Source organism: Halichoerus grypus, chromosome 13 (genome assembly GCF_964656455.1).
Source record: "Halichoerus grypus chromosome 13, mHalGry1.hap1.1, whole genome shotgun sequence".
NCBI classification, from domain to species: domain Eukaryota; kingdom Metazoa; phylum Chordata; class Mammalia; order Carnivora; family Phocidae; genus Halichoerus; species Halichoerus grypus.
In genome coordinates this window covers 69,380,927-69,407,419 of record NC_135724.1, presented here as the reverse complement: position 1 = coordinate 69,407,419, position 26,493 = coordinate 69,380,927, and the positions used below count along the sequence as shown (strand labels likewise).

The 26,493-nt window shown below is 48.6% G+C and overlaps 1 protein-coding gene and 1 gene segment (V, D, J or C); one reads left to right on the top strand and one right to left on the bottom strand.

The window, feature by feature from the left end:
- LOC118531230 (immunoglobulin lambda variable 5-39-like) overlaps positions 1-26,493 on the top strand; it is a 416,407-nt gene that overhangs the window by 158,952 nt on the left and 230,962 nt on the right.
- Positions 3,679-6,720, bottom strand: PRAME (PRAME nuclear receptor transcriptional regulator). The gene is made up of 3 exons (XM_036085151.2): positions 6,413-6,720; positions 5,405-6,013; positions 3,679-4,287 (listed from the first exon to the last, which is right to left on the bottom strand). Exons 1-3 carry the CDS (start codon positions 6,703-6,705, stop codon positions 3,711-3,713), a joined length of 1,479 nt encoding a protein of 492 aa, XP_035941044.2. The 5' UTR covers positions 6,706-6,720; the 3' UTR covers positions 3,679-3,710.

Sequence of the window (26,493 nt, the reverse complement as noted above, 5' to 3'; positions counted from 1 at the left end):
CAGCGCTTACCAGAGCACATACCCTCCCAGTGTCTATCACCCAGTCACCCCATCCCTCCCACCCCACCCCCCACTCCAGCAACTCTCAGTTTGTTTCCTGAGATTAAGAATTCCTCATATCAGTGAGGTCATATGATACATGTCTTTCTCTGTTTGACTTATTTCGCTCAGCATAATACCCTCCAGTTCCAACCACATCATTGCAAATGGCAAGATCTCATTCCTTTTGATGGCTGCATAATATTCCATTCATCATATTATATTAAACTCTTGCTTGTCCAAATGCTGAGTCACCTCTCCCTCTTGTTCTTCCACTCTTTCTAAATTCATCTTGACAACTCTTTGGTGTCTGGACCAACAGCCTCCTGTGAGAACCCCAGGTTTGTCTCCTCTCAATGCTGAAGTTCTCTCTCTGGAGCAGCAAATGAATCCCAACCAGAATTCAGCTCAGCCCGAGGGGTCTCCCGTTGCTCAGCCGATCTGTCTTTTTAAGTTTCACAGCCCAAGATCACCGGTAAGATACGAGATTGGTCAGGCGATGTAAATATGCTTCTCACGATGATTTCATGTCAGTGGCGGAGTCTGGGCTATTTCTCTCTCTTTCTGGTTGTACAGCCACACCCCTGCCCTTATCAGTAGTAGTAGCAGTAATCTGGGTTCCTAATACTGATCCAGGGGGCGCCTGGGTGGCTCTGTCGGCTGAGCATCTGACTCTTGTTCTCAGCTCAGGTCTTGATCCCAGGGTCTTGAGTTCAAGCCCTGTGTTGGGCTCTATGCTGGGTAGAACCTACTTAAAAAACAAACAAAAAACAAAAACAAAACAAAACAAAGAAACACTACTACTGATCTGGATTTTGGGTCAAGTCAGCAGTTCTTTTTTTTTTTTTTAAAGATTTTATTTATTTATTTGACAGAGAGAGACACAGCGAGAGAGGGAACACAAGCAGGGAGAGTGGGAGAGGGAGAAGCAGGCTTCCCACGGAGCAGGGAGCCCGATGCGGGGCTCGATCCCAGGACCCTGGGATCATGACCTGAGCCGAAGGCAGAGGCTTAACGACTGAGCCACCAGGCGCCCCTAAGTCAGCAGTTCTTGCTGGCATTAGGAAATAGTTCAGTTCTCCCCGACTCCCTCTCCTAGAATTATTTGACATTTTCATTCTGCCCAGGCCTCGGGTCTCCTTTCGGTGTCTTTTCAGCCTCTGGATGATTCCCCAGGCTTGTTACATGAGATTGCACTCTGATTCTTTTCTATCCATATTCTTCCCTCTCACGTCCTTATCCCCCAGCTGCCCTAAATCCAATCTGCCTGTCTCCTGTGCAGATCAGGCGGCTCCAAGGTGAATTACTACTGAACAGCCTACTGTGTGTGCCATACGCTCCTGCCTGCTTTCTGATGACCTGGAGACTCCTATCTTCCTCAACAGGGCCTTCATCTATGTGGTCCCCCTGCCACCAGCAATCACTACCTCCCCAGGCCCCTTTGTATGACCGTTCTTATTGATGAGGACTCTCCCCAACCAAACCCAGCTTTTAAAAACCTCATTGCCTCGATACCATGCCTCTTTGAACATTTTGATGGCAAAGTCTAAATTCCGAGTAAAGAATCTTGCCAGATTTCTCTCTCAAATGAGGTCTCCAGGCCAAAGAGAGTCCTGACTGTACGACACCCTGCTTTAAAAGCAAGATGCACTGTTGACTTTTGTTCTTCCTTTACTTGTGTTGGGCAGCTATGATCATCACTCTGCTGCAGTGGGCCATCCATGAACAGGGCGCTCCAACGCATGCTTTTCGTGTGAGTCCCATAGGTAAATCTCACCGTGTCGTTATGGAGTATTGTCTCTATTTTGTGATTGAGGAACCCAGTGCTGAGATCATGTGATGCTTTGTTTTTTGCTCTTCCTCCCAGAGAACCTGCCCATTTTGTAAACTTTTCCTCAAATCCTAGAGCTGCTGGTTCCCATTCTGGAAATTAGTCCCTGTAACTTGGGTCTACGTAAGGGATGCTAGGACAAGGTGCACATCAGGAAAAAATGAGATATTTTCCTGACCCTCTTTTTTGGGGCATTCCATCAGTTACACAGATTTCTGTTTTCTCTTCTGCAGAAATGGCAAAGTGTGTCCCACAAACTGATGGGCCCTTTTCTGGTTCTTTGGGTGTAGGATAGGAGGCTAGAAGGCAGACGAGGGTAACCGCTATAGGAAGAGATCAAGGGGCCAGTTGCGTGTGGCAAAAGAGGAAGGTGCTGACAGCCAGCAAGGACAGTGGTACGTGTGTGTGCGCGTGCACACACACACACACGGCTAGTACTGAGTGAGAGGCAGTGGAAGAACAAGCAGGGCTGACTTGCTTATACTCAGGGAAATGTGCGGATGGAGCCCTGCCCTGGGCCTTGTTGTGTGGTCTTCTCTCCAGGTATTTCTCTGGGAGGCCATGCAGTGAGGGAGGTGAGGCAGCCTAGGGACAGGATGCAGGGGTGTGGGGACAGGGATCCCTCATGCTCGCTGCACAGCTAACTACCCACTGACCATGGAGTCCGACCCCACAGTGTGATATCTTCATTTGGATGATTGGTCTCACAGGGTGGCCCCACCACACCCCCAATTCCCAAGTCTGACATTTACCTGCATCCACCCAAGTGTTCCCCATGACATGGTAAGGGTTTGCTTATTCATTCTTAGGACCCAAATCCACAGCATCTTCCTTGCTCAGAGTTGGCTTACTACCTTTGATAAGGAGGAAGGTGGATTTTTTGGAGAGGAAGTCAAACACGCACTGACGTGACCTAGCCCCCACAAAAAGAGGTCATATTTTTAATGTGGGAAACAAATATGATCTTAGTATTTTGCTAAAAGGAATTTAGGTATTTTTACTGACCACAACTAACTGAATTCAAGAAGGGACTGGACCTGGTGGGAAGACAGGAATGGGCTGGTAGGGCCCAGAGGCCCCAGCTCATCTGCAGGGTGTACATCCCCTCCAGTATTGGGGACCTGACTTGTACACAGTAAAACCCTACCTTGGTACAGCCAAAGGTAGGGATGGAGACTTTGGACCCACTGGGGAGAAGTGCTCGAGTCCAGAGTCTTGGCAGAGTTAGCGAGGACCCCTCCAAAGCACCTTTCCTCCAGTGGTACTATTGGCCCCCTAGTATGTTCTAGGCCCTGAGGATGCACTTTGTGTGTGTTGACCGCTTAAACAGCCACAGAAATTAAGTGAGGAGGTAACAGATGCACCAGAGATAAGAGCCAAATGGAGGAATGATAAATGGTGCCTCCTGAACCTCACCTCACCTCACCTCAGCTTAGTGTCTGAGCATCATGGATGCTATACCTTCTTGTTTAATCAGGAACTGCAGATTCCTGAGGTTTAAACTGGAGAATAAGCTTCATGTAGCACAGAGGACACCAGATGGTTGACAGAGGTTCTCTTTATTTCTGACCATGTCTTTACAACCATCCATGCAGGGATAACTCCCACATCTACCGCCCAAACCCGAGTCTCCCTCTAGAAATTCAGATTCATTATTTCTAACGCTTTAAGATGCATCTCCCCAAAGATCCTATTAACTCCCAAGTCAACACACCCCCCCCCCCAACCAATCACCTTTCCTTTTCCTGCTCACATCGGGCAGATCTTCTCAAACCGTGGCTTCTGCGCTCCTTTAAGATACACTTATGCCTGGGCTGCAGTGTCCGGTATGTGTCTCCAGCTAGGCAGGCATGTAACAGGGGCACAGAATGGGCTCGGGGTCATAGAAGGTCCTGTCGCCGCAGTGAGGGCACGGGTTGGCACTGAACCAGACCATGCCTGGCCGCCCCAACTCCTGCAGCATCTGCTTCAGCCTGGTGTGCAGCTGGGCAAGTCTGCCCAGGTGGAGGGTGCCACGGGCATCCTCGTAACTCTCCAGGGGGGCCGGATACAGCACGTGACTCAGCTTGCTCAGCCCAATGGTGTGGCGCAGCAGGTTCTCCAGGACGGCCATGGAGATGGGGTTTCCACAGAAGCTGAAGGTTGTGAGCTGGGAGCAGCGGCCCAGGGCAGGCAGGATGACAGTGAACTGGGAGTCCATGATCCCACACTCATCTAAGTCCAGGTCCTGGAGGGTGGCGGAGGCTCTCTCTATCAGAACTTGCAGAGGCGCAGGACTCATATTGGTCAGGCTGACCCCACTGAGACCCAGGTCCTTGAGCTGACTGACGTTCAGGTGCTGGGACAGGTGTATCAAGTCGGATTCCGAAAGCAGGCAGTTAGTTATTGACAGGGTCTCCAAGGGGGTCTTCAGGCACCTGGGGAGAGACAAAGCAGTTAGTTCTGGGGGGAACAGATGTGGCGGGCAGAGGGACATGGGGATGACCTGGGCCTTGAGGAAAGAGAAGCCCATTCCACCCAGACCCAGGGCATTACAGATGAAGGTCAAGCCCCAGGATGCTGCCTGGGGAACAAAAAGGACTCAAATCCATCCAAGTTTCAGGGGAGTCCTTTCTGCATTACTCATCTGCTGGATGACTTGGTCAAATGAATGAAATCTCAAATGCCCCCTTTGCTGTCAAATGCAGCACAGCATGCCCCTCGGAGGTGCTGTGAGCAGGAATCAACCCAACAACGTGATGCACTCAGAGGGGAGCCTGGCCCCACGTCTCCAAAAAGGAAAGGAATCAGTGAAGTTTAGTACTGGGAGACAGGACTAGAAATGCTTTCCACTCGGGCTTCCTTCTGGCTGCTTCTACAACCCCAGTCAACGGTAGCTGTTTCCGATGAGGCTAATGGGAGATGTGCACAAAGAGCTGATCTGGGCAAGGCCTGGCAACACGCAGCCTGCAGGGCCTAACTTGGAGCACTGTATCATCCACGTACCAGCTATCACCTTCCACGAGTCTTCACTCCTGCTCCCTCCCTTTCATCCGCCTCCCCCCCACCAGGCATTCCCTCTCTACTGCCTCATGTGGAACCCAGAGTAACCCTTTACAGACAGGGAACTGGAGGCAGGTTTGGAGGGAGAGGCTCCGGTTGACAAAGCTGCCGAGTGCAGAACTTGTGATCCGAAACCTCGCATCGGATACACTTTCCCTTCATCAATGCCCTCAAGTTTAGTTATTTTTGATCATCATAATGTAGGCATCATTTTCTCAGGAAGAATTCCCAAAGCCACCCTCGCCTGCCCCAAAGCCCCCCCTTATATAGATTCCTAACTAGAATCCCCTCCGAATAGCATCTATCCTAGTTCCTACCTCCAACCTTTATCTGGGACATTATGTGACAACATGCGTGGAGACAGAGCAGGGACAGTGTGTGGACCTTCTAGTGACTCATGACACACTCCGGCACATGGCAGATGCCCATTATTGTTCACCGAAAGAAAAAAGGGCTTATGCTCATCCACCGAGAAACCTCACCATCCCTCACCTGAGCACCTGGTCCAGGCGGTCTTCGAGGAAGGAGATCGAGTCCAAATAGAGCTCCTCAAGGTGGTGCAGCCTGAGGAACTGAGCAGTGAACTGGCTGACACACTGCTGCTCCTTCGCCGGGGTGCTGTGGGCAGACATGTGGATGTGCGAGAGGAGGAGTCTGCGCAGATTGCCCATCTGACCCACATGAGGAGCAAACTTCCCCAGGGTGGACAGTTTCCAGGTGCAATTCACCTCCAAATCCTGGATAGAGTCCAGCTGTACGATTTTCAGGATCTTCTTGATGTTCTGCATGGGCACGGCGAAAATCTTCAGCTTCTTACAGCACAGGCGCAGCAGACCCTTCCTCTGCTGGACTTTCTGGATGAGGTAGGCGAGGGACTCGTCAGGGGTACCTTCCTTGAGGCAAAGGTCTATCAGCACCTCCACAGGAGCCAAGGGTGGCTTGGGCCCTGGCTTGCAACCCTCCACTTTTCGCCTCTTCCTCATGGGTTGGGCCACCTCTGGCTCCAACAGGGAGTACATACTGGCCCTGGTCCCAGACCACACAGTCCAGAAGTCCTGATGAGCATTCTTCCGTAAATCTAGCACCTGCAGTTTCCACCTCCTGCAGGGAAGGTGGGAGACAGACTGAGATGCTTTCAGATCAATGGGGAGTGAGAGAGAATCTAGGCAAGGCCCAGACGCCTGACCTGCACTTTTACTCCACACCCCGGATGTCAGCGGCTCCCTGGGCTACTGGGATCCTTCTCGGTCCCACTTGCAGTACCTTTAAGTGCTACCGGGAGGGAGTGGGCAACATGTTCCTTTTGGTCACCCTCTGCATCTCAATCAGCCCAACATGTCCACAGCCTGTTCCCAGAGTGACCCCAGAGATGGCCCCAAGGCTGTTCTGAGCTTCCTCACAGAAGCCCCCGGCCCGCCCTGTGGTCCCGCACTTTCCCTGACCCCAGCTGTATCTTGCTTGGATCCCCAAGGCCCTCCCAGGCTACAGGATCACCCTCACCTGGGGCGAACCTCCTGGGCAAGCAGGACATCAAGTCCATCGAGCGCAGCTTGGAGGGTCTCCTGGTGAGGCTGCTGCTCCTTCATCAGGGCCCCCAGAGGGAGGCAGGCGAAGGGCCAGGCCTGCACCATCGCCTTCAGGGTCTCGCTGTGCCTCCCAGCGAAGGCCGCCGTGAACAGCGGTGGGAAGAGCTCCATGGGCAGCACCTCCAGAGCTGCGATGGCCGAGGCCTGGTCCCTCAGCAGGCTCTGACCCGCCAGGTCCAGGAGTCTGGGTGGAGCCGGCATGCTCATCCTGATGAATCTGCTCCGAAAAGAATCCTGGCGAAATATTCAGGGAACAAGGCTGAGTGCCAGCAAGCCCGTTATCCCTCCACCCCTGAGAGGAACCAACTCAAGGCCAAAGTCACTGGTCTGGCAAGAGTTGGGGAGTCCTCCGTTTACCCCAATTCCATTCTCTGCTGGGTGGCTTTGCCCCTGCTGGCACCAGAACGTGCATCTCGCCAGGCCCCGACGGGGGAGCAAGATCACCACTGCTCCCATCCCATATCCAGCTACTGCCACATTTAATTCTAGCCCCACTGCAGAGTTAGTACCGAGGAGCCTGACAACCGACCCCATCCATTTCAGGGAGAAGTTGCTGACTGTCCCCTGAATATTGAACATATAGAGGAATAAGGAATGTCACGTGACCCAGAATGAGCCCCTTCTCAGATCTAACAAATAAGCCCAGATGTGAAAGATTAAGGAACACCTGGACAATGAGTAACATTACATCATTTAAAAATTTTTCAACTGTAAAAGTAGCATAACAGTATTCTACAGCCTGTGGAAGTTGGTGATGAAAAAAATATATACTATTTCAAGATGATTTTATTACACGTCTCTCCTATGAATATGAGAATTACTATTTTATTTAGGGGAACACAGAGCTCACATTCAGAACTAGACCTCCACTTTTAAAAATATTCCATGAAATATTTTTTTTCTATGAAATTTTTTTTAAGCCTTTAGTTTATTATTTTTCTAAAAAAGCTTTAGTAAAATCACAAAATAAATTATACGAACTATAATTACTGAACACAAACGCAACATTTAAAATGTCATAAAAAATTCCAACTAATTAGAGGTCTTCCATTTCCAAAAAAAATCTATCCGGTTAAGAAATACCGTAAACGCCTATAAATGGCATACACCAAAGCAGAAATCAGAATGTTTGAGATTAAGGCAAAACTGCATTTTGAGGCAAAAGCAAAGCCTGCTCATTCATACTGCATGGCTGGGGGCAGTATGGTGGCAGCGTCCCAAGCTTAGGGTTCCTCCTCACCGGAAGGGGACATGGTGCACGGAGCAATCTGCTCAGACCTCAGGGTCTCTCCTCTCACTCCCCAGAAGCAGTATTATCCTTTCTGGCTACACCTCCCTTTTTCAGATCCTAGCTCAAATTTCCAACTGAGAACCCAATGTTATTATCACTGGATCTCCATCCAGTTAATCCAGATTGGGTTTTTGACTTTCGCCATACAACTGACTGAATCATATGCCCCATTCATGAAAGAAAAAGAAAAGAAAACCAACCTGGAGGTATACTTGGGGGAGTTTTGGCCACATCAGTTTAACTCAAATGTTCGAGTTAAGACAGCTTTATGCAGACAATGGTGTTGTCCCAAAAGGAAAAGAAATAAACAAAATAAAATTCCAAAATACCAAATAGTCACTTACACTTTATGTAACCTAACATTGCAAAACATGTGTGCATTCATAGAAGAACAGATGTACAACTGAGGGATGGCTGGTCTTCCAGATTTTGAGGGTCAAGGCTTCCCTGAAGGAAGTCAGGTCAAAATTACAACCAGGAATTGGCCAAGAAAAGGGAGCGGTGGGGTGTTTGTAATGCGACCACAGGAAATACCCAAGACTAGGAAAAATACATTTTGTTTGAGGAGTTCAAAGGCTTTTATGGATCCTTTGAACCCAAGGGCAGGGAAGAGATCCACTCTTCTTCCCAGGAGGTAAAAGGGATTTCCTCCTAGAAGGCTGGGATCAGCTCAGCAAAATGGCTGAAGAAGATTCAAAGTAGGAATCTGGGCTGCAGAGAGGTCAGAATCGTATTGGCAACCAAACCCAGGACATGACTAGTCCAATTCTGACAGCCACTGAGGGGTGAGAGCCATGAGCTCTTTGGGGTCTTAGAGGCAGTGAGAAAAATAAGCATGAACTAAATTTATATATCCTTGTCTCAAGAAGCTGCCACCAGAGGACCTCCTCTTTAAGCTCAAGTATCCTCTTCCACATCCTGACCTTTCAAAGGCCGATTAGGTCTAGGCATTTCCCAGCGGCCTTGGCCCCAAATGTGATCTCCAAAGGCCCCTTCCGAAGTATATATTGACAACTGCTGTTTCCTCATTCCTAGGAAACAACTAATATAAATACAGCTTCAAAAAGCCCCTTCTGGCCCTATCCGTACACTTTTTAATTACTCGCATTCTTCTGGGACAGTGCCATTAGGAACAGGAATAAAACTTTTTCCTTCTCTCCATATTAAGCTCGGTACCCAAATACCAACACTTTTCCCTCACAAAATTTGACGCTATGTTTGACATTTAAGGATTTGCTGAATTTAGGGATGATTCCCATGCTGGGCTGGTTCACACACTTCTGGTTCTAACATTTTAGAACACACAGAGAGAGAACCTCTCCACACAAAGAATTCTCCAGGCTATTCTTTACCCCTTGCATTGTGATGCCCAAACAATCCTATACCACTGGCGAGGAGATTGGGATTCTCTGAAGGATGTTCTCCACTTTAGTAACTTCATGGAGACTGCTTTCTCGAAATTTCCACCACCCATATCAGCAGGCTTTATGTCAAACAGGGTTAAACTGGAATGTGCTCTAGGGGCATTTTAGACCCCAGGCAATCACCTTTATCAATCAGCTGTAGGAGACTGAGATCAGTGACAAAGATAATCGTAAACGTCCCTGATTACTGAGCAGTCACTGGGCACAGAAATGGTGCTCTGGAACTTTTCATCCAGTACGTCCAATAACTTTTGCAGGAAATTTAAAGGTCCCTGTTAATTTATTATTTTTAGCCCGGCGAATCCAGACCCCACTCCCCGCAGGGAGTAATTGGTAGACACCTTCAGGCAAGGGGTTTGGATGGATCTGCCCCACCAAGTGGTTGGACAATCTCAATGTTAAAGACACGTGACTGACAGACTTTACCTGGACCTCAGGGAAACGAAAACTGCCTAAGTCCAAGCTTGGGAAGGGTCTATGGGATCCAAGTGTCTAGGAGATCCAAGGAGGCCGAAGTGATCAGTGTCTTCAGATCTAAATAACATTTAGTATGAGCCAAACACTCTTCCCTTGTGAGGCAGGGCACACTCCTCTGTCCACCTCCACTCAGAGCCTTTGGATCAGGGGACACACTGTGGGGTTGGAAGCAGGAGCACCAGGAACACATCTATACGAAGGGCTATCCTTCCTGCCCAGGATCAGGACTGGCTTAGGACAACTCCCAGGGCCAAGGCATGAATTTGAAGGATGTTGCTATTGCACCCTGGTCACCTTTTCTCATGGTCTTCATTTGCTACAAAGGCCAGAGCAGCCCCTGAGCTCATTAGAGTGGGTGTCCTGCCCCCACCTTTTCCATTCACAGAATTCCAACCAGGATCCCAGAACGTCTGCCTTATTGGGGCCTTTAGAATGTTTCTGTGCTTCTGCCCTGCGCCAAGTGGACAGCACTCTGTGTCCCCGGAATGTCAGCCCACCTCTCCTGGAGCCTGGAGTGTGGCCACGATGCTGGGGAACACCTTTCCATTGGATCAACAGAAATCAAGGAATTCTCTCCAATTCTACTGAGCATTATATTGGGAGAATATGACAAGCCACAAGGTGCAGAAAGAAAATAAGCCCATCTGTTTTTCTAGATCTAAGGGGCTCCAGGAATGCCAGAAGAAGACCCTTCCTGAGTTCCAGAGAAAAGACCCCAGCTCTGCTGGTCTTGAGGAGCAGCAGGCTAATGAGGAGCCGGGAGCCCAGTCCTGATGCCCCACCTCGGGCTCTCCTGAGGCAGCCCCTGGACAGGCAAGATGCCACGTGGTATCCATCACGTCTCTGAAACTTCCCTCTGGTGTCACATCTCTTCTTACCCTGAAATATTTTGCCCTCTGTGCCTTTTTTAAAAATTGAAGGTCTCTCTTGGATCTCCCTGCCCCTTCCTGTACTCAACAAGATCTGGTTTCACTTCAGATCCAGTAACATCTAGACCTAAACAAGAGATTGTCCCTCTTTCTTCCTCACCAATGAGGACCTGCCTGATGTCCAGGTCACTCTAGACCCAGCCCGTTATTCCTGGGGAAGTGCTTCTGGAGCCTTGGTGGGGGAAGGGAAGGCTGAGGACTCACTCCAAGCTGGTGGCAGGTGGAGGAACTGAACCGGGAATGGCCCAGAGCATCCAATGTGGGGCCCAGAATGAAGGAGGAGGAAATGACAGCACAGCAGGAGGCCAGGTCTTCTGGCTCCCACCGAGCTGTGTCCCTTAAAGGTGGAGACTTGAGTCTGAGACCGCCTGGGGGCACTGGGGGCCTGGGTGAGGTGCCAGTGGTGTGTGTGTGTGTGTGTGTGTGTGTGTGTGTCCGTCCCTCTAGCCCAAGGGCCCAGAATCAGACCAATGGAGAGCCTGGGAGAGAGAGAGAAAGTGGCAAACACTAATCCTGGATGCAAAGGTGACAGAGAGATTTAGAGAGGAGAGGGCTCCAGCCTTGGCATTCAGCCCTGGAGAGGGATGCTCCTCGGGATTTTGCTCTCCTGCCTCCTTCCTTTTCACAGCCTCATCAGACTGAGAACTGTGCTCTTGAAGAGAAAAAGAGAGAGTGGGGCCTGGTACTGGGTCCCTGTCATCCAAACGACCCTCAAATCTTTAACGCTAAGCCATAAGAAGGCCATGGTGGCTCAGAGCAAAACCAGATGCATCAGGTTATCAGGTACTTTCCACCGGAGTTTATTCCACTGGAGCGGGAGCAATGATCCTCAGGGTTCCAGGAACACTGACCTCACACTCGGTGGGAAAAATCCCCTATGCCCTAAGATGAGGGCGGACAGGAGGCACGGGGGCAGGGTGGACATGTTTACAGGAATGTCTCCAGACCAGCTGACCCCTTCCCCCCATTTCCAGATACACCTTCTATTCTCAGTCCTTGATTTACTCAGAAACATTTACTGAGTGCCACAGACCTTGCATTCTACTGAGTAAGCAAATGAAAAAGCAGCAAGCTGAAAAATAATCAGAGGTTGACTTTGCTTTGCATGGTAGAGCCGAGCCATAAAAATGACCCGGCAAGATGAAACTATGCAAAGCCATCTTAAGAATCCATAGGCAAAGTTATGGTTTTTCTGCGGCCATTCAAAACTGTTTTTTGCCAACCATTAAGAATTCTCTTCCTATTGGTGATAAACATGTTGAGAAATGAATAAAAGAGTAAAACTACTATTTATTAGTATGTTGATTTTAAACACTGAAAATTAAACCATTTCTCTGCAAAAAATGTATCAAGAGTAGTTTTAACATTGCTTATGGTCCTTCTCATATACTTCTATAACTTTTGGGATAGAGTGAGCATCTTTTCTATGCCCTGGCGAACTGTCATGCTGCTTTCTAAGTTTGGATAGACTTCCAACATTTTGCCCTCCATGTTTTCAATGTCATGACATATTTTCAAGAGAGTTCCTTTAGTGTGAAGACTTCTGCCAGAATCACTTCCTCTGAGACATCTTCATCCTTTTTCCACAGCCATACACTCCCTTCACACTTCTCTGGGAGATGGGGAATGCAAGCTTGAAGCTGAATTCGGAATCACAATGATGAATAAAAAGAATTCCTCGTGTTTGGTAGAACATAAGAAGTTACCAAAGCAGTTCACTTTTCTAGCCTCTAGTTTCTCTCTTAACACATGAAATGTCATTGGCAGGGGGCTAAGATTGATTTTTCCTTTCCATGTACAGTAGCTGAGGCTCAAGAGGGTGAGTCACTTGTACCCATGTCACAGAGCAGGCCCTGGGAGGGGGGCACAGGAATGAGGCGCCTGGCTGCTGGTCCAGGGCTTTCTATGGCTGTCACTTGTGTCAGCCTGATGGGAATGTGCCGAGAGGAAGTCATCTGAAAATGGAAACATTCCACTCTCTATGTGAGTCAGCAGTGGACAAGGTCAGAGAACAGAAGTCTCCACTTAGGCATCACCCATGACAGTCCAGGGGGTCAGCAGGTCTTTACTCTGCTGAGGTCTGTGGGCCCTGCCAGGCATCCAGAAGGATGGGCTGGGGAGGGGTACAATATTCCCAGGAAGAAATCAGAAAGGCCTGACGTCTTGAGGCACCTCAGCTCAATAGCTGTGTCTCCCCAGTGAAGCAGGCTCAGGACAATTCCTGGGAGGACACATCTCGCCACCCTGCATATCTTTGGCTGTATCAAGTAAGAAAATTTGCTGATGGGCTGTCACTCATAGGATCTGAGGAGCACAGACGCACATGCAGGCCCCTCCCACATGTGGGGCAGTGGGGGAGAAGGGGAGAAGGGGAGCCCAGGGCAGCACAGGGGCCACGGGAGGCTGAGCTCTGGGGCATCTCCACATGGCCTGGTCATGCTCTGGTCATCCTCCTTGCTCTCTGCACAGGTGACGGACGCTAAGGAAGGGACCTCCTGGCAGCCCAGGGCTGACCCTTTCCTCCCTCTGCCCCAAACTCCTCTGAAGTCATGGCTTTCACCTTGACCTCTCCTCTTTGCATGTCCTCTTCCTCTCAAGGTCCTGGGCCCAGTCTGTCCTGACACAGACGCTCTTAGGGTCTGTGGCTATGGGACAGACGGTCGTCATTTCCTGCTCTGGAGGCAGCAGTAATTCTGGAGCTTATAGTTAGGTGTCCTGATATCAAGAACACTCATGGGCTGCCTGACGCTCCCAACGCACAAGGTTGTCCTGGGGCCTCCGTCCATTCTCCGGCTCCAAGTCAGGCCGCATGGCCTCGCTGACCTCTTTGGGCTTTAGCCGGAGGACTAGCTGGGCACTATTATTGTTCTCTTTCAAGGAGTATCCCTTACCCTCAGGGGTCCGAGCCCACAGGGGAGTGACAAAAACCTTCCTAGGCTCACTCACTCTGCCCCTGCTTGACACCAAACAGGAGTCAAGTGTCTGGGGTCTGTAGCCAGCCTTACTCCTTCACTCCAAGCAGAGGTTCCAAACATAACTATGGCTTTGGGAAACAGGGTCCCCAACACACCAGAGCTGCTTCTTATAAAAAAGCAACAGGACAGGGGCACCTGGGTGGCTCAGTCAGTTAAGCATCTGCCTTTGGCTCAGGTCGTGATCTCAGCACCCTGGGTTCGATCCCCCATTGGGCTCCCTGCTCAGTGGGGAGTCTGCTTCTCCTTCTCCCTCTGTCTTTCCCCTCCCCCCTTGTGCTCTCTCTCTCTCTCTCAAATAAATAAAATCTTTAAAAAAAAAAAATCAACAGGACAAACGCTCCACTGGGGAAATGACTAGAAATTATAAAGGTTGCTTCTGCATCTTCTTCCCCTCTTGAGCATCCTCAGGATGCAGATTCCATCCAGCATCTTGATGACAAGAACAAACGGAACAACAGGGTTTCTTGATACACCTGAGACAGTTCAGGGGACCAGCTTACCTGAAGATGTCTTCCGTCCACTCTGGTCCAGCTCAGACTGGCCTCAGGTCCTCCAAATACTTGGTTTCCCTGGTCTCCTATCCTCTCAGTCACCTGCGTCTACCCAAGTCTGAGAGCAAGAACCAAAATGCTCCAGAAACAAAGAGGCCGTGTGTTAGCACGTGTATTTAGCAAGCCATGGGCTCCTATGAAAATCTCTGCGAACACTGCTGAAAAAAATGGAAAACCGGAGACCTGACCCTGCCCGTTCACCAGGAATCTCCTCTAATCTCCAAATCTGACCAACAATTTCCCATGGGCTGAACCAGAGGACAACTGGAGTGACAGACCTTATGCTCCGTCAAAAGCGACCCTTCCTTCGAGGACACGGCCCAAGTTCCGCCCCTGCTTCTGCCCCCCACCCCATACCCCGGCACCTCCTGAGGGGCCAGATTCCTAGAGCAGCCCCCCCATTTCAAGTGCACACCCGTCCAACCAGTGAGATCAAACAAAAACCGCAGACGCCCGAGTTCGATGAATTGTTACGTCCGACATTCACGAGCGCGGCCGCTCTTACGGAGCAGGTGGCCCGGGCTGCCCCAGCCAGAGCACACCGTTTGGTCTTCACTCCGACCCTCTGTTGTGATAACTCACTTTTCAGACGGAAAACACAAGTGGGAGTCGGGGGGAGGGCGGTTTCCCAGTGATTAGTCCAAGGTCACCCCGCAAGACAGAGGAGGATCCAGGCTTTGAACTTACGCTTTCTGCAGACCGCGCAGCCGCCACGTGGTGTGCGCTGCTCCGAACCTGGAGGGAGAGGAAGGCCGCTGACTCAGCAAGCCTCCCTGCACTCGCCCGCCGGAAACAGCCTTATCTGACCAATCCTGGTTTCTCTGTCCTTCAGGGTCAAATCTCACGAGATCCTAGGATCATGAGCGGGGTTGCCCAGGGAGTCCAGAAGGGGTTTGTTTTAATAGGCTGGGCGGGGGGACTCGGGGATGGGGAGGGGCGGTGCCTGTTGGCCACGCCCACCTGACTGTGCCAGGTGCCCGAGTGGGGGGCATGAGAGTGGGGGTCGGGGATGGGGAGGATAAGGGTGGGGTTAGATGGGGGTATGGAGGGTGGGATGGGGTAAGGGAGGTGGGGAATGGGGGATGGGGCTGGGGTGGAATGAGGGAGGGATGGAGAAGGAGAGGGATGAGTCCCCCTACCCCCCCCCCGGGGGCCTATGCTTGGGGACCTATTTCTCTCTGTGGGGTGTGGGGTGCCGGGACCCTGAGTGAGGCTTCTAGCCCCACTCCCACCTCCCTTGTCTAGAAAAGATGTCCTTGCCCTTGGCCTGTACAATGCTCCCTACTCCCTGGACTTTACCACTTATGTAACCTCTGGGGGAGAGGAGACCCCTGTCAGGATTTGATTAGATTGTCCTCTTTCCAGAGCGTGCTTTCCTCAGTTGCTCCCTTGGATTTGGCTTTCCAGAGCTTTTTCAGAAGCCAGATTTTTCAGAAGCCGGATTCCTGCGTTCGCTCTACTCCCCTCCCCCAACCCTCAGATAACTTCAGCTTTCACAAGTCCTAAATGCGGGGCTTCCCCCCTTTCACCAACAAATACCTTTTGACAAAGTCAGGACTAGATCGAAGGCTGAAAATGCGGGCGGACCGTCGTGAGGAGGCAGCAGGTGAAGGATGTTGAGGAGAGGTGGAGAGGCACCCACCACGGCCTGGTGTTCAGCTTCTCCCAGAGCGGGGCCTGCACCCTTGCGATTTTGTGTCCCTGGCCACCAGGGGGCACTGGGGACCTGGAAGCCCGAATGTTTGCAAGGCCTGGGTCAGGTTTGGACGCCTGCTTCCTGCCAGTACGTTTGTGGAGAGAAAAGTAAGGCTTCTGGAGAGATGGCACGACCCAGATGGATGAGGATTCTTTCCTGGTGAAGAGAAGAGAGAGGGGTTACGAGCAAAGCGGAGGTCGACTGTATTTCAATTAAAAAAAAAAAAAAAAGTGCAAGGGGGAGGCCCCATGCCTCCTTCAAGCTGGCCTGAGGGACTGTATTCTGCCTCAAACTCTGAGACTGTGTTTTTCTGGAGGGGGAGGTGGGGACTGGTCTGGCATTATGTCCTTGTTATGCAAGTGGTCCTAAATCTGTTACCACAGGCCATAGGAAGGTCGTGGGGGCTGAGAGTAACAGAGCAGTAAAGCCTGGGTAGTTTTCCTGGATCTACTGTGCCATTCCCCCGATATCCCCAAGCCTGGGAGCTATTTCAGCTACACAGACAAATGAATGTATGAATACATAGGTACATACCAATGAGGCCACTGCGTTGATCCCCAGTTGACCTATGATCATCACCTAGAACAGAGCTAACTAAAAACTCAATTTTTTCAGCTCGGATCTGGAGACACTCAGCCTCTCCTTCCCTCTGGTCTTCTGGATTCATTCAAGGAACATTTGTCCTTGAGTGGTGCTGATGCAACCCTCAAGCAGATATACTCAGTCTTTGGCTCATAAAGTTTAGGGTGAAAACTAAAAAATAAACAAATAACAACCCAAAACAAGAAGCTATTGTTTTAAAATGGCAAGTTGTAACTAACTCTTTGAAGAAAACAAAGGGGCTGATATGGAAAGTTAGAAAGGCTGCCAGACTCCCCCTGGTTGCTCAGGATCCTTGTCTAAGGCCTGAGCAGGAAGCAATCTTGGGAGCTTAAGAGGATCCTGGACAAAGGGTTCTGAGCATAGGGAAGGACTGAGCAAATCCTGATAGAGTAAAGTGCATGGCCAACTTGAGAACAGAAAGAGAAAGACTGGCTCAGAGGGGTGGGTGATGACAGCAGCAGAGGGGGGCAGTGGATGTATCGGTCAGACTTGAGATGAAAAGGTGATCCCTTTGAAGATTGCCCATGCTTATTTCCATAATCTGATTGCTGTTTTCAGACTGACTGCAATTGATACACTAAAAGGATGATGTCTATAATATTTTAAAGCAAAATGCAGGTCACATGATTGATTATATAATGCAATTCCATTCATACAAAACTAAACATGAATATACCGTTCATTCATTGCTTCAAGTAATCCTTACAAATGTTTACCGTATTCCTGGGAGGGAATGAAAATTATATGGGCTCTACCTTCTGGGATATATGTAATAAGCAGGCTAAGATGTCCAGAAGATGGTCACTAAAATAGCATTGGTTATATTAAAATACATTTCTGTATTTATTTGAACTTTTTCTATTATAATTTTTTTTCCTTGACCAGTGATGAGAAAATAGAGTTATTTTCATTTTTTAGGAATACGAAAAAAATCGTCAACCAGCACTGAATTATAATGATCACAAAGGAGACTTTTAAAACCTTCACTGAGGGGACGCCTGGGTGGCTTGGTTAGTTAAGCGTCTGCCTTCAGCTCAGGTCATGATCCCAGAGTCCTATGATCGAGCCCCGCATCGGGCTCCCTGCTCAGTGGGGGGCCTGCTTCTCCCTCTGCCTGCCGTCCCCCCTGCTTGTGCTTTCTCGCATGCTCTCTCTCTCCGACAAATAAATAAATAAAATCTTTAAAAACAAAAAAACAAAAACAAACCAAAAAACCCTTCATTGAGGGAAGACAGGGAGGGGAATGTGTTTGAAGGAGGCTATTCTGCTATGTGTCTGGAGCTGGGGGAGGCTGGGTCTAGGCTGACCCGTGGGAAATGAGACAGAGGAAAATATTTTCTTCGATGATCACCTAAAGTAAACCTGAAGAGGAAAGAACCTGGACTCTCCACCTAACTGTGCTGGGGATAAAAGTCTTGGAGCACCAATTAATGGAAACATTGGCTTTTTGTTTTGTAGCCAGATTCATGCAAGGATGCTGTGAATATTAATGCTTTCTTAGTTTACTTCAGACGAAGACACTGGGGCTAGAATGGACAAGCCACTGGTCCAAGACAGAGCTGGATGAACAAGGAAGGAATTTAGGGCTGTGAGATTGTGGGGTGGGGCTCCTTGCCCCCAGCAGGGGACTTCTCTACATTGTGCTCCAGTGACACCCAGTGCTCAATAGGCTCCTGATTTAGTAACACATCCCTGCAAGATTAAGCTGATAGGGAAGGTCTTGGGGAGAATTCCAGATGGCTGGTGTGCATTCCCTAGGCTGTGTGTCCTGATTTGGGGGAAACACCACTTTTGAAAATTCTTTTGGGGTAGCTATGAATGAACTCAGAGGGAAGGGTTGGAGCCTTCAGAAAGTGGGCAGCATCCTTTCACCCCAGACTCAGGCTTCTGGCAGAGACTGGGCTTGCACAGGGCAGGAGAAGCCTCCCCCAGAGTGGGGAGAGACTAGTTGTGTGGGGAGAAGAACTCACTAGAAGGCCAAGTGCTCACTGACAACTGACGGTGGTGCTTCTGCATTTCCAGGTCCCATAGATCCAGACTTAAAGTAACTTCTTGGGAAGAGTACTTAGGTCCCCCCTCCACCTTTCCTGCCTGGAGCAGGGCATCTGCATGCTCCCCTGGGTGCTAAGTGTCAGGACTAGGGGCAAAGGAGGAATTAAGAATCATCAGAGCCCAGGAGCAAATTTGCATGGAGACCCGTCTTGCATCTCAAAACATGCAGAGGGGATAAGAGAGTCTTGAGTGTCCTGTCCAATATTGGGGTCTCAGAAGGCAGAACTCTGGGGTGTCTTCACCACAACCTTGACTCCACTTCTCTTCCCCTCCTTACTTACGGCACAGGTGAGTGTCCCCAAGAAGAGGTCATGTGGGTGCCTGGACTGACTCTTCTGTCCCTCTCCCCAGGCTCACCTGGGTCACCCTCTCTGCAGTTCTCCTTCCTTCTGGGTCCTGGGCCCAGTCTGCCCTGACCCAGCCTCCCTCCGTGTCTGGGACTTTGAGACAAATTGTTGCATCTCTTGCAGTGGAAGCAGCTGCCACAATGGGACTGATAACCCTGCCTTCTGGCACCAACAGTGTCCGGAGGAGCCCCCACACTCCAGAGAGATTCTGTGAGTTCTCTGCCTTCGGGGCTTCCAGCTCTATTCTCAGGCTCCGGGGCTGGCAACACAGCCTCCTTGACCATCTCTGGACTGCAGCCTGAGGGCGAGGCTGATTATCACTGATGGTCCAGGGACAGCCAGAGCGTTTATCTGCAGGGCTCCAAGCCCATTGGAACTAAGATTAAAACCTGCATTAAGCACTCAGTGTTTCAAGGCTTCACACCAAATGGACAGTCAGGCTGTTGTTTCTCCTGTCCTTTCTGCTCATCATCCCAGGGGCATAGGTGCTTCGGGAATGGGACCCCATACAACTCGTGTTGCTCTTTATGATGACGTGGGAAAGAGAAACAGTCTTCCAGGGGACATAGCTTTGCAAAAATGAAAATAAAAGCTCCCTTCTTCCTCTATGGCCTTGGAATACAGATTCTGTCTCCCTCCTCAGTGGCAAGACCAGGGAAGAACAAGGGCTTCCCACTGGGCTGAGACAGTTCAGGGGCCACGTCACCTGAAGACATCTGTCCGTACCTCAGCGTGGACTCAGGCACTCCGGCACTCAGCGACACAGGTCTCCCTCCATCTTACCTGTCTCTCTGTGGATTGGACCAAAGTGACCCAGACGATCCAGGTATTATTATTCAGGTTTTCTTTTGCTGTGTAAGAAATTACCACCAAGCTAGTGGCTTGAAACAACACCCATTTACCACTCCACTTTCCCTGAATCAGCTTAGCTGGGTCTCCTGCTCAGGCTCTCCCCAACCTGACATCAGTTACGGTGGCTGAGTTCTATTGCACCAGCTCAACTGAGAATCTGCTTCCAAGTTAATTGGCAGAATTCATTGCCTTGCTGGTGTATGGCTGAGGCCTTAGCCTTTTGAGGGCCTTTGGCTGTCAGCACTCCTAGTTCCTAGCGGTGGCCCACAGCATCCTGTTTGCTGTTTGCTTCTTCCTGACCAGCAGGGGGACCTCTTTTCCAGTTTGCTAAGAGGGAGTCTTCAAAAAAAAAAAAAAAAAATTATTATTTTTAATTGAAGTATAGTTTACACATAATGGTATACTAATTTCAGGTGTACAACGTAGTGATTTGACAACTCTAGACATTATGCTGTGCTCACCACAAGTGTAACTGCCATCTGTCACCATACAAGGCTTTTACAATATCCTATTCCCTATGCCGTACCTTTCATCCGACTTATTCATTCCATAACTCAAAGCCTATACCTCCCACTTCCCTTTACCGCCCCCAACCCCGCCCCCCAGCAACCATCAGTTTGGTCTATGTATTTATGGGTCTGTTTCTGCTTTCTTTGTTGTTGTTTTTTCATTTGTATTGTTTTTGTTTTTGTTTTATATTCCACATATACGTGAAATCATGCGCTGTTTGTCTTTCTCTGACTTATTTCACTTAGCATAATGCCTTCTACATTGTAAATGGCAAGATCTCATCAAGAGGGAATCTTTTTTTTTAGATTTATTTATTTATTTATTTATTTTTAAATTTTTTTATTGTTATGTTAATCCCCATACATTACATCATTAGTTTTAGATATAGTGTTCCATGATTCATTGTTTGTGCATAACACCCAGTGCTCCATGCAGAACGTGCCCTCCTCAATACCCATCACCAGGCTAACCCATCCTCCCACCCCCCTCCCCTCTAGAACCCTCAGTTTGTTTTTCAGAGTCCATCGTCTCTCATGGTTCTTCTCCCCCTCCGATTTCCCCCCCTTCATTCTTCCCCTCCTGCTACATTCTTCTTCTTCTTTTTTTCTTTCTTAACATATATTGCATTATTTGTTTCAGAGGTACAGATCTGAGATTCAACAGTCTTGCACCATTCACAGCGCTTACCAGAACACATACCCTCCCCAGTGTCCATCACCCAGTCACCCCATCCCTCCCACCCCACCCCCCACTCCAGCAACCCTCAGTTTGTTTCCTGAGATTAAGAATTCAAGAGGGAATCTTATATCATGTGATGTAATCATGGGAGTCACATCTGGCCACGTTTTCCATTTAATGTAACCTAATCAAGGAGAGACATCCCATCACCTTTGCCATATGTATTGATTAGAAGCAAATCACAGGTTCTTCCTAAATTCTAGGGGAAGAGATTATGCAAAAGTCTTAAAAAAAGTTTGAGAACTGCTGACTTGTGACAGTTGTTTACAAAACAATAGAAGTATGGCTTTTCCCAATTGGTGAGATATTTAGTGATGGTTCTTTTCTCTATATATAGTTGTATTGTTAATGAAACTCATGCAAGCCATCCTAACAGAGTTTGTGAGCAGGGTCATGACATAACCTCAGGTACATTTCAAGGTCCCTGTGGTCGTTGTATGATCCTTGTGGGAGATCCTGGCTTGCATCTGAGTGGTTTTATGGACATCTTGGAGGTAGAATCAGCAGGACTTGTTTTTGGAGAGGATTCAAGTCATAAGGGTAAGTGAAGGGTCAAAGGTATCACCTGGAACTTCAGCTTGACCCCCTGACATTGGGAAGAATGAGAAAGAAGCAAATATGAAAACATATCTAAGAAGTCTTTTGGGGCCATGTTAGATTTGCAATGTCTCTACTGCTGGTGTAAAAAAAAAGAATATCAAGTACAGCTAAGCACATACAATATAATCCTCTTCACTAAAATCATAAATATATGTAGTAATATTTATTCATTTTCTTCTATTCATTCAATAACTAGCTACTGATGCTTTCCATGGACTTTGTAATATTTCGGGGGTGCTGGGCAGAGAATCATGAACAGAGCATTAAAACTCTGGGTCTTAATGGATTATGTCTAATTTATGCTGGCAAACACTCTCTTGGATGCATAATGATGTATCTGGAACACAGTCTCTAAAAGAGGAAGACTCTGTCAAGACTTCCTTTTTTTAATTTTAATAATATATTTTATTATTAAATGTAGAGCACACATTGGGTTGTGTTGTATTCAAAATATTATCATTTCAACACATAGTATTTTAAAGGTCATTAATGAGATAGTCTACCTTCAGTTTTCTGGTACTAAGTCTTCTAAATCTTTCACAGTTCATTGCAATTCAGACGCTAAACTTTTATCAGTAATGCGTGATCTGTATTTAGAGTTCATAAAATTTGGTTGTAAAAGTAGATTCATTCACATACTCAAGTTGCTCCAAATAATTACTGAATGATTATATTTTAAATTTAAATTTAGATTGAGTTAAATTAAAAATTCGATTCCTCAGGTTCACTAGATCTATTTCAAGTGCTTAATAACCATGGGCAGCTAGTGGTTACCATATTGGACATTGAGCCCCTGAGCATCTATTATGTACATCACAGCAGATAAGACAGGGATGAGTGATGAGTCATACACAACCCGTTTCCAAGGGTGGGGGAGAGGGCGGTAGTGTCGGTAGGATTGTGGCCCAGGACAAGCCATGGTAAATGGTGTGTTTACCTCTGTGTGGCAGATGCAACCACAATCAGAGCACAGCAAGGAGCCCTTGTTTGGGCACCAGGGTCCCTCACCACCGTCCAGGGGCTCACTAAGGTCTGTGCTGAGCAGAGGTCTGTGGACTCTGCCCGGTCTCCAAGAAGGAGTAGGGTTAGGCTCACTGACGTGCTCAACTGCTCCTGGATTCCAGTAACACTGAGAGATGAAGGAATGCTTTACAATATGCATATATACCATGAACGTTTCAGACTGTAGTGGAACTCTTGAATGAACTTGGACTTACTTCTGGAGTCCTGTGGTTTTAGCTCTTCTCCCTGAGTAACCTCTGCTCAGCAGTTCTGTCTCCCTGGGGACCCTGCCTCAGATCTATTTTGAAACAGATCTTTCAGCCACACCCTCCTGGCCAGGGCCCCAGGAAGCAGGACACTGTGGAGGACCCTAGACTCGGGGTCTGGATCCAGATAGGGCAGTGAAAATGGTCAAAGCTCGGTGAACAGATAGGCATGACACCCCCCTCCCCAGTCCCCACTCCATAACAGGGGAGGCTGGTGGGACACCCAGGGTTGTCCTGCCCAGCTGTGGACTCAGGAGGCAGCTTCTGGGTGAAATACTCCATTCTTGATTCATGGGTGACCCCTTCTTTTATTCTGGCTTACATAGGGCCTTGGTCCTAAACTTACCAACCTGTCTTTGTTCTCATTTTCAAGCTTGGGGCTCAGTCTGCCCTGACTCAATGTCCCTCAGCATCCAGGGTTCTGGGATAGAAGCTCTGGAAGCAGCAACGACACTGGGGATATCATTAGGTGTTCTGGCACCAATGAGACCCAGGCACTGTCTCTAAATTCCTGATCGATGCTGTTGGTTCTTAGCCTTCTGGCATCTCAGACCATATCTTTGGCTCCAGGTCTAGCAACCCACCTCCCCGACAATCTCTGGGCTCCAACCTGAGGTCGAGGCAGCTTATGAATATGTGTCATATTTGAGCACTTGTACTTAGCACAGTGCTCCAAGCCTACCAGGAAAGTGAGAGCAAACTCTGCTCTGAGCTCGTGGGATTCTTCCCTACTCTTATCCCTGCTCCCCTGTGTATGGGGACATTTATGCCTCTGTGGCTGGATTTCTCTCTGAATTCTCCTCCCCACTCATAATGAAGGACATGAGGAATCCTCTCTGGGTCACACAGGTCTCTGGGAAAACAAGCTCATCACTGCTGGGTCAAAGGGCCCAGAATATGGATGCCATCCGATGCATAGAAGGCAGGAGGAGGGGACCCAAAGAGTCTTGTCTGGTACATTCAAGATGCTGCCAGCACAAATTGACAGCTAAGTGCCTCCTCCACCACGTGGACCAGATAACAGGTGATACCCAGGTATTCAACCTTGCTTTCACCACATTCTGTTCAAGATGGCCCTTTACTGGGGTCATTCTTCTGCAAGTTCATTGGTGAAGCCCTGGTGACAAGAAAGCCTTAATGAGTTTGTAGAGGGAATAAAGAGAAGAGGGGGGCAGATGAGACCCTCCCTTTAGGGTCTCTTTCCTTTGACCTGACACTAAGACAGTATTCCCTAGGGCGATGATGGGAGACAATTGGAGGGACAGCCCCTGCACTCTGTACAGAGTTGCGTTCCTGCAGACCCCAACCCGCTGTCCTTCTACCAAGTTTTGCACATTCATTGGCCTCTTCATTTCAGTGAAATCTTTCCCAGTTGGTTCCTTGGCCCCATCAGCGAAAAGTTAGCTGGTGGGTTTGTCTGGTGTGCCATCCTCCTCCTGGCTGGGATTCCAGTTATCCCACGAGGTGAAAGAATGAAGAAATTGCCCCATTCCCATATATCAGGAATGTTTGCTCAGTCCACTGTGGAACTTCTGAATAGATCTGGGCCTTCAGTGGATGCTTCACACTTCTCATTTTCTCCTCCTGGAGCAGCAGCTACTTCACAGGGACTGATGGGAGAGCCGTCTCCTCTCCCTGCTGGCATCACATCCTGATCTCCGATCATTTGCCCTTTGTTTCTGTAACTCTGGCCAGGGGCTGGGCCTGACATCTTCGCAGACCTTGAGGGAGGCAAGAGCAGGAGGTTGAGAGGTGCCACCCAGGATGTCCTGGGGACTCCCATTGGCAACCCCTCCATTCCTATAATGGGAGGGATGGAATCCCTTAAAAAAGAAACCTGGTGGGGACAAGTATGAGAATGCATAGGTGACTTCCTAAAATATCTTTAATTGTGGAAGGAAAATGTCCCCTTGAGTTTATGGTGACTCTTATTCGAATGGGGAACAATAGCTAGAGCCCCAGGGGCTAGACTGTGAGCAGGACAGGATTGCACTGGTGCGTATTTCTGGAACTTTCCTTTTCTTGGAGTTCTCCCTTTGTGGAGGCTTAAGCAATACAAATAGCTTCCCAGGTTTCCCTCAATATTGAAAGTATTTAAAGAAAATGACAGTATGTTTAATAGTGACTTTTCAAAATTTGTTGTGAAGAGCTCCTGTTTCTGGAACACATCAGGACGTGCCTGTGCAAAACAGACTATGAACAGCCCCTCAGAGCATTTCCTGCACGTGTGCCTCAGTAGGGTTTGGAGGCTGGTGTGGTGGCCTGAGTACTGGTCCCCAAAGATATCCAGTTTTAATCATTGGAAGTTGCGAATGTTACCTTATACGGCAAAAGGGACTTTGCAGATGTGATTAAGGATCTTGAGGTGGGGACTCTGTCAGTTAATTTTATGTGCTGACCTCACTGGCCATGGGGAGCCCAGATTCAGTGTGATTTCCTAGTGTTTCTGTGAGAGTGTTTCCAGACGAATTCCAGGGATTAGCATTTGAACCCATGGACTCCGTAGCGTGGGTTGCCCTCCCCCATGTGGGTGGGCATCTTCCAATCCACTAAGGGCCTAAAGAGAACAAAAGGCTGAGGAAGGAGGAATTTGCCCTTTATTTTTTCCTGTCTCACTGTTGAGCTGGGACATCTCATGTCATCTCCTCTGTTCTCAGACTGGGATTTGCAACATCAATTCCTCTGGTTCTTGGGTCTTCAGCCTCAGACTGAATCACACCAGCTTTCCTGGGTCTCCAGCTTGCAGACTGTGGGACTTCCTAACCTCCAGAATCACATGAGCCAACTCCTCATAATCATAGATTTATGTGGATCTATATATCTCCTATTGGCTCTTCCAGAGAACCCTAATACAAAGGGACATTATCCTGGATCATCTGATGCTCCATAAATGTAATCATGAGTGTCCTTTTAAGAGGAAGGTGGAGGCAGACTTGTGGACAGAAAAGGAGAAAGAGATGTGACCACAGCACAGTGATTGGCATCATGTAGCTACCAGCCAAGGAATGCTTGTGGCCTCTAGCAGCTGGAAAAGCAAGGAATCCGATTCTCCCCTGGAACCTCCAGCAGGGGCCAGCGCACCTAACTCTTTGATTTCAGCCCTGTAAACCTCATTTTGGAATCTGGGCTCCCAGAACTGCAAGAAAATAATTTTCTATTATTTTAAGCCCCTAATTTTATGAGTGGTTACAGTGACAGTAGGAATGTGGTACAGCTGGGTACCATTTTGAGATCTTCTCCAAGTATCGTGCCCTTTTAATTCGTACAGTACAAGCTTCCTTTGTGCTCATGCCCTCCCACTGATGAACCTCAGGTGTACAGGGAATTAGTCTTTAATGTTCTCCAGTAAATTCACTTTGGTTTTATAGGTTACCAATTATGTCTAATTCAAATGATCATTCCTTAATTTGAAACCATTTTACTTTTTATGTATGTATCATGACTGATTCTGTGGGCAAATTATTATAGAACAAATTAAATAGGATAGTGATTCCTATACCTTGGAATGCCTAAAAATCTCTCAGTAATAGATCACTAAAGAGAAACCTTCTGTTTACGTCTTGCAGGAAGCACCCAGCACCTTCCATTGATTTCCATGGGTCCTCTCCCTTGTGGACCCCAAACAATCTAACACAAATCCCTGTCTGGTGGGAGGCCTCTGACCCTGTTATTCACCTGTAGG